We start from the raw sequence: 8588 nt of genomic DNA, 5'->3' as shown, positions 1-8588 counted from the left end.
CCTTCTTGATGTTCAAACTTCCAACATTTATCATTACGGCCTTTGTGTGTTTTAGCCAATCTAAATGGCGTTACAAGTGTCTTCTCATTATTTTTTAATTCCACACAGTCAGACTTTGCCATTACATGTCTTCTTGGTTGTGACTGAGATTTATCAATTGGAAAAGCAGCCATTATTGGAGAGGTCAAAAATCAGCCAACATTTCTTCTGCTTTCAGTGATGTGTTAAATATATACATTGGACCCTCGGTGTCCACCAGGGTTTGGTTCAAAACCATAGATACCAAAATCATAGATGCTTTGTGCTATTATTATTATTAATGATGGAATAGATAGGCATCCTATATATGAAATGTCAAACATTTCACATGAATGTCAGAGAGAACTTGAGGATCTTTCGAATAGCAGGAGGCTATACATCAGTAAGTTTTACTTTTTGGAGTTTTTGTCCCCAAATATTTTTAAGCCATGGTTAGTTGAATGCAGAACCTATGACAACTGAGGACTGACTGTATATAGTAAATGATACCTTAGGTGATTTACAGGTAATAAAAATGGATACCTCATCTAAGTCATCTTAGTATGCTTGTGATGCAAACATTGAAACACATATGCCTTCTAGACAAAATATCTACAGCACTGATTTACCAGGAAAGAAACTATTACAGAATCCTAAAGTTGGAAGACACCACAAGGGCTATTCATGTCATGTCCAATCTCTTGCCGTGAAGGAATAAACAATCTTTTCCCCTAGTCCCACAGATTAATGGCCAATACGGTTGGTTTATGTCTTCTCTTACTGTTGACATGTGCACCAGGTTTGAGCAGTTATAAAACAAAGAAGGCGGTGCCCAACCAACCCCAATAAAGGACCATAAAGTCCCATCTAGATGAGGCTGTTGTCCACACTCTGCCAAAAAAGGACAGTTGACAACCTGCATCATGGAATGGGATGGTACACTCATCCTTCTCCTTGCTGTCTTTATTTCTTGCTGTCTGCTCATATCATCTAAGGTGCAACAATTGCACAAGGGGAGACTTCCTCCGGGACCCACTCCCCTGCCTCTGATTGGGAATTTCCTGCAGATCAAGTCAGGAGAAACCTTAAAATCTCTTCTAAAGGTAATTTGAACTCTTATATTTTATGGCAAAAGGACCTGGTAACTTGTTTAATGGTCAGGAAGCAATGTTTCTCAAATGAAGTAACATCATGAACACTGTTAGAAAGAGAGGTAAGAACACACACATCTGCATCTCCTGAAAGGAAGTTTGGAAGCTATCCTTTTTCTTTGCCTTTTTTCTTTCTTTATATATATATTTTATAAAGAAATCTCTTATCATGGTTTGTGGTTGTCCCCTGAAATTCAACTTGGGCATTTTGGATGTAATAGCAAAATTATGAAGATTAAGATTCACCAAGGCATTGAGTTGTCTCATTAGTTTCCTTCCACTGCCATTCTTTCTCTTGCATTGGCTTTAGATTTTTATCTATACAAGTTTTATCTATACAATATCTATACAATTTTCCCCAAACACCCTTAGTCCCTTACATCTTCATACATTACAGATCCCAGTGTTAAATGTGATGGAGTCATTGACTCATAGAAAGTGCTGCTTTCTCAAACATGTCCATGAGGAGTTTTAAAAAACATGAATGCTTGCTTTTTTTCCCCTATACAGACTTCTTTGTTCAGATACAATTCTTCTTTTATGTCTTCCCTGAATAAATATTATGCAATGATATGTTTGTATAATGGTAGTCTTCCTCACTCAAGTAGCACAGAAAAGATTGCCATTATGTTCTGTAGTCTGACTGTGGTTTTGACCATTTCCCCTGCCTTACCAGAGATTTCCCATTATGGAGGGAGAGATATGGTCTTCAATGCAAAGTACCCTTCATTTCTAACATTTCTACTTGTAAGATCTATTGCAATGCAATGTGAAATGAAATGTGCTCCTCGATCCCAAATTCATCCACTTCAAATGACACCATTCCAAAATGTCTGCCTAATCACAGTGATAGTGCCATTTCTCCTACAGCTGCACAAAAAATATGGCCCCGTTTTCACAGTCTATTTGGGATCACGTCCAGTTCTGGTCTTGTGCGGACACCAAGCTGTGAAGGAGGCTCTAATAGACAAGGCAGAAGAGTTCTGTGGAAGGAGTACCAAGCCTACAATCGAGAGGGCTGTTGAAGGATATGGTGAGGCACTCCAATTGTCTTTGCAAGAATGGTTAAAACTCTTTCTTCTGCATGTCTTATGATTTCTTTCCACTTTCCCTCAGGGGTGGGCTTTTCCAATGGAGAACGTTGGAAGCAACTGCGCCGATTTTCCGTCACCGTCTTGAAGAGTTTTGGGATGGGGAAAAAATCTATTGAGGAGCAAATCCAAGAGGAGGTACAATTCCTGCTGGAGGAATTTCGGAAGACAGAGGGTAAGTGAGTTGCCAAGCAGGTTGAATTTATTCTGTTGAATCAAAATAGCTTAATTCTGAAAGAGGGAATACTGCTCTCTAATTCTGACATTTAATGGATCTTGGAACCAAAAGTGATTTCTGTAGACTGGATCTCTGTTATTTGTTTTTGTGTTGCTGTTTTGTTGCAGGAAAACCTATAGAGCCCACCTACGTTCTCAGCCGTGCAGTCTCCAATATCATTTGCTCCATTGTGTTTGGGGAGCGCTTTGACTATGAGGATGAGGAATTCCAGGCCCTTATGAGGATGATGCACAATTTCTTCTTTGAGATGAGCTCAACCTGGTCCCAGGTACCTGAATGTTACTCACTTGGTGATAATGTTTAGCTGCTTAGAAAACTATTGGTCTTGGATACTATCCTGATATTTTTATTTCTCATCTACTAGAAGTTCATATCCAGCCCTGAAAACAGGTGGTCTTTTTATTCATTCTCATCAGAACAAAACTGAGTTATTGAATTCTCCCTTTGTTTATAGTTCCAGAATTCCTTCCAAAGCAAACTAAAGAAATGTAGAGTCAAGAGACCCTTGACTCTACTAGAGTTGAATTTGGCAGGAAACCCACTAAACATGATTTTTCTTCTCATGCAGCTCTATGACATGTTTCCCACTATTCTGAAGTACTTCCCAGGGCCCCACACCAGGGTCTATGACATTGTGTCAGATGCGTTGCGCTTCATTGCCAAGAGAGTGAAGAAGAACCAAGAGACCCTTGACTCTAACTTCCCACGTGACTTCATTGATTGCTTCCTCATCCAGATGGAAAAGGTACCTTGTTGGTGTGTGTGTGGGGGGGGGGGGGTCTGTGTGTCAGCCAGTGGTTCACCTTGGAATCATCATTTGATTTCTTCACCTTTTCTCCTTTCAGGAAAAAGGCAATCCACTTAGTGAATTTAATGATAAGAATTTGGAGCACACCATCTTTGCTCTGTTCTTTGCTGGAACAGAGTCGGTCAGTTCGACCCTGAGATATGGCTTCCTGCTTTTGATGAAATATCCAGAAGTGCAAGGTATTGTTTGTTGTTATTGTTGTATCACCTCATTTGGCCCACATTGGCAGGTTTAACCTTCATGGACTTGATTATTGGTTCTCTCTATGAATCTTTAGTTTCTCCAGGGCATCTTCATGATTAAACTCTGCCTGAAATTGAACATAGAATCATACTGGAAGACATGGAGATATAGATGGGCTTGCAAACACTATAGGGGAAATGCACACACACACACACACATATATAGAAATCTCTAGATAGATATGAACAGAAATATTTAAGGCTTGCAAATATTGCAGGGGAAATGCACACACACACACATATATAGAGAGAGATGACTATATAGATATAAACAGAGATATATGGGGCTTGCAAATATTTCAGGAGGGAAATGTACATATATATAAGTCATTCCACAGATATATAAACCCATTTCCCTATTTCCAACAGACCTCACTACCTCTGAGGATGCTTGCCATAGATGCAGGTGAAACGTCAGGAAAAATGCCTCTAGAACATGGCCATATAGCCTGAAAAAACCCACAAGAACCTAGATTTGTAAGCTGTTTCAGGGGGAAATACAGATGTGAAATTAGTATATATATTAGAGATAGGCACAGTATTTGTTCTATTTGTTTCATTCAGGTATTCGTTTCGTACCATTCATTCAAAAGGCACAAAAAAAAGAGTGATTTTAGAATGAAACAAAAGGCAAAACAAAATAGAAAGTTGCACGGTTTCTATTTCTTTGTTTGGTTTTCGGGCCGGGTGGCTTTCTTCACACAGCCCAGGGAGTTCCTCTGTATGAGTCAGAAGAGGAGGAGGAGGTGTTTGGACCAATCAGAGTCCAAGAAAACAGTGATGTCACAAAAAAAATCCCTAAAAATCAGGGGATGACCCAAATGTTAGAAAACTTGGTGGACTAAGAGTGGTTGATGTTCCCTCCATGTACGATGATTTTCAACCTTCTACTCCTAAAACTAAGGGGAAGGGGAGTCTGAGAAGGCCGCCCACGTTGGCCAATTCTTGGAAAAATTTTGTTCATTCAGATGAAAGAACAAAACAACTCATTTGAAAAAATCCTGTTTTTGGAAGCAGTGCTCAAAAACAAAAATGGGACCATACGAATGAAACAAGCTGAAACCGATAGCGATTCTATACAAATGCACAAGACTAATATATTTAGATCTATATCTAGCTCTGCATTGTTTATATAGGCATTGAATGTTTGCATCTTACTATGTTGGAAGCTGGTTTGAGTTCCCATGCGGGAGATAGGGTAGGATAGAAATGAATTATTATTATTATTATTATTATTATTATTATTATTATTATTATTATGTTATTGTTGATACCATATTGTTATTCTTGACCCTACCTTTCCACTTACAGAGCTAGTTTACTGTTTTTCTTTGAGGTATGGTTAAGTTTTCCCAGTTTTTTGTGGTAAAATTAGGTGCGTCAGCTTATATTTGGGTCGGCTTATACTCAAGTATATACAGTATTTTTTTGGCGGGAGGGGGGGGGGAGCAAGTAAACTTTGGCTTGTCCACCTATGGAGTACTATGAGGATGTATAAGCAAACAATGCTATAGCCTCCAATGACCTCACAGATAACCCACTTTCCTCAACATTTGTATGCCTACTTATATTGGGGATGCCATTTCACTACATCATTGTCTATAGTGAAACTTAAGCATCCACAGATGTTGATATCCATGGGGTATCTTCGAAATAAACCCAAGGAGTTAATGTTATGTATATATTAACAGCAAAAGTTCATGAGGAAATAGATCGAGTGATTGGCCATAATAGCATCCCAAACAGTGAAGACCGGAGGCAGATGCCATATACATATGCTGTCATCCATGAAGTACAGAGAGTTGGAGATCTTGCACCTATGAGTGTGGCCCACATGGTTACTCGTGACACTGAATTCAGAGGATACTTCATCCCTAAGGTACAGTAGTGGAGTAACCAGGAAAGATAAAGGGAGACAGGTTAACTTGAAACTGAGAGCAATAGTCAACATCACACCTTCCAACGTTTTAAGGGAGGAAAATGGGATACGTGCAGCCCAAGCAACATCAGAGTGTGGTCAAGATGGCAAAGGATTTTCAGTCCTGTTTTTGGTTGCCCCCCCCCCCCCCCATTCCATTTATCAGGAAATTCCCAAAATTGGGAAGTGGGAAATAAAGCTCCATAATCTGACAGCTGGAAGCTCTGTTTTTGCTCGGAAAAAATCCAACCCATTGGCAGCAATGGGGGAACTCCTCTTTCCATCATTTTAACATAAGCAGGATGAAACAGCAGCACTTGGAGGATACATATATGACCACAAGCCCTCCAAGTTTCAGAATGCTGGTGTCATCCATTGACTTTTAGGAAATTTTTAAAGGCTGCTGGGCTGGTGCAGGAGTACATGCACACAAGCCAGAAGATGGGTCTGGGGAGGGTTTAGGTTCTGCTACTTATCTATTCCTGTTTTTTTTAAATTGCTTCAACGTTTGACTGCACACAGATAAACCCAATTTTATGGTGTTTACATAGAACAACTAAATGGCTCTTGTGCATTATGAGTGGATAGAAACATTAAATTTCAGATGCTCTCTTCTGGGACTGCATTTTTGCCATTCTTAGCTCATAAATTCTTTTTGCTCCCTTTCTCAGGGAATGGAGGTTTGCCCCGTGCTCAGCACTGTTTTGCATGACCCCACAATGTTTAAAAGCCCCAATGCTTTCAACCCAGAGAACTTCTTGGATGAGAATGGATGCTTCAAGAAGAATGATGCCTTTGTGCCCTTCTCCTCAGGTAGAAAGATTATATTCTTGCTCGATGGGTGGTTTGTATAATATATGTGTAAAGGTTAGGGTCCTTCTCATGTACTCTGTGGGTTGCATTCCAAGATTTTAAAACATAAGTTGCCCAGGGTTTTTTCGGGCAATATGGCCATGTTCTAGAGGCATTCTCTCCTGACGTTTCACCTGCATCTATGGCAAGCATCCTCAGAGGTAGTGAGGTCTGTTGGAATTAGGAAAATGGGTTTATATATCTGTGGAAGGACCAGGGTGGGGCAAAGAACTCTTGTCTGCTGGAGCTAGGTGTGAATGTTTCAACTGACCACCTTGATTAGCATTGCCTGGAGCAATCTTTTATTGAGAGGTGCTTAGATGTCCCTGATTGTTTTCCCTCTGCTGTTTTGCTGTTTTAATTTTAGAGTTTTTTTAATACTGGTAGCCAGATTTTGTTCATTTTCATGGTTTCCTCCTTTCTGTTGAAATTGTCTACATGCTTGTGGATTTCAATGGCTTCTCTGTGTAGTCTGACATGGTGGTTGTTGGAGTGGCCCAGCATTTCTGTGTTCTCAAATAATATGCTATGTCCAGGTTGGTTCAAGCGAAAGTCCAAAAGTGGCAGGCTCAAACCCAGAACCTCAATCAATGGCTGATACCAAATGAGAAACTCACTCCTGGGCATACAGAAAACTGGGCAACTTAGAAGGCGCTGAACAGACTGCATTCTGGCACCACGAGATGCAGAGCCAACCTCAAGAAATGGGGCCACAAAGTGGAATCCACGACATGCGAGTGTGGAGAAGAGCAAACCACAGACCACCTGCTGCAATGCAACCTGAGCCCTGCCACATGCACAATGGAGGACCTTCTTATAGTAACACCAGAGGCACTCCAAGTGGCCAGCTATTGGTCAAAGGACATTTAATCAACTACCTAGCTTGCAAACCCTGTTTTGTCTGTTTGTTAAAAAATTGTTAAATAATGTAATACAATCGTCCGGTTGCTAATGGCACGATAAATAAATTTCAGGAGTCATTTGATCAGAAAAGCTGGATGTGTCTCTCTCTGCCTCCTGACAAATTCTTCTTTTCTTTCAGGGAAACGGAATTGTCTGGGTGAATCAATGGCCCGCATGGAGCTTTTCCTCTTCTTCACCACCATCCTGCAGCGTTTCCAATTGAAGCCCCTTGTGCCCCCAGAAGACCTTGACCCAACCCCGCTGGAGAATGGCTTTCTCAATGTCCCACCCTTTTATCATCTCTCCTTCATCCCACGCTAACTCCAAGATCCCTTTCTTCTTCAGCTTGCGGCTGTTGTATAATCTGGATTCTCAAACTCTACAGGGAGATGGAAGGGCAATTAATTTGATCACTGACTCTGCTACACAGAGGAAAGTCAAAATTAATGATGGCAACATCAACAGCAACCACTTATGGTTTCTATATTTCAATCCCAGATTAGGTCTTGTTGTACTGGGGAACTACTGAAATCCCAGCTGTGTAACAGGAATACTTTTGACCCATTCCAGCATTTTCTATCTCCTGAAAAATCCTAAGAGTAGAGATATACACACGCACGCGCACATATACAGAGAGAGAGAGATGTCTAGATAGATACAAACATAGATATATAGGGCTTGCAATTATTGCAGGAGGGAAATGCACATATATAGACAGAGGGTTTTCAAATATTTCAGGGGGAAATTCATGTGAAATTAGTACGTATAATTATAGATCTGTATCTAGTTCTGCATTGTTTATATAGGCATTGAATGTTTAGAAATTTTCATGTACCTGTATATCTGTATCTATATGTCTACATTATTTTATATATTATTTTTTCCCTCACATGTTAGCAAATCTTTGCAAATCCTATATATAGATCTGATAATCTATATGGAGAGAGATGTCTATATAGATATATATCAATATAGCTATATAGCATTTGGAAATATTATGCACACACAAATATATATATAATTAGGTATGTCTAGACAGATATAAAATATAGATATGTAAGGCTTGCAAATATAGCAGGAGAGAAATGCATGTATATAGAGAGAGGATTTGCAAGTGTTTCAGGGGGAAAGGCATATGTGTATATATAATTATAGATCTATATCTAGCTCTGCATTGTTTATATAGGCATTACCTGTTATTATGTTGTAAGTTGGCCTGAGTCCCAATGATGAAGTTTTATTATTATTACTATATTATTACTATAAAGTTATTGTTGATACCATATTGTTTTTGTTTTCCCTACTTTTCCACTTACAGAGCTAGTTTACTGTTTTTATTTGAAATGTGGTAAATATTCAAATGCATT

General features: G+C 39.5%; 1 protein-coding gene across 1 annotated transcript; it reads left to right on the top strand.

The window, feature by feature from the left end:
- Positions 1 to 941: 941 nt before the first annotated feature.
- On the top strand, positions 942 to 7587 carry LOC137097961 (cytochrome P450 2G1-like). Its single transcript, XM_067473456.1, has 9 exons — positions 942 to 1121; positions 2040 to 2202; positions 2286 to 2435; positions 2606 to 2766; positions 3067 to 3243; positions 3344 to 3485; positions 5240 to 5427; positions 6138 to 6279; positions 7361 to 7587. The coding sequence occupies exons 1-9, from the start codon at positions 942 to 944 to the stop codon at positions 7540 to 7542; spliced, it is 1485 nt and encodes a 494-aa protein (XP_067329557.1). The 3' UTR covers positions 7543 to 7587.
- The last annotated feature ends 1001 nt before the right edge of the window (positions 7588 to 8588 follow it).

The sequence above is a fragment of the Anolis sagrei genome, chromosome X (assembly GCF_037176765.1).
Source record: "Anolis sagrei isolate rAnoSag1 chromosome X, rAnoSag1.mat, whole genome shotgun sequence".
NCBI classification, from domain to species: Eukaryota; Metazoa; Chordata; class Lepidosauria; order Squamata; family Dactyloidae; genus Anolis; species Anolis sagrei.
The sequence above is the reverse complement of the archived record's forward strand: the minus strand, read 5'-3'. Positions and strand labels throughout refer to the sequence as shown.

Bases quoted from the DNA above. Each gene is read 5' to 3' on its own strand.
- LOC137097961 (XM_067473456.1), top strand. From the start codon at position 942: ATGGAATGGGATGGTACACTCATCCTTCTCCTTGCTGTCTTTATTTCT. The intron at 2,767-3,066 runs GTACCTGAATGT...CTTCTCATGCAG, and splicing joins TGAGCTCAACCTGGTCCCAG to CTCTATGACATGTTTCCCAC. The intron at 6,280-7,360 runs GTAGAAAGATTA...CTTTTCTTTCAG, and splicing joins CTTTGTGCCCTTCTCCTCAG to GGAAACGGAATTGTCTGGGT.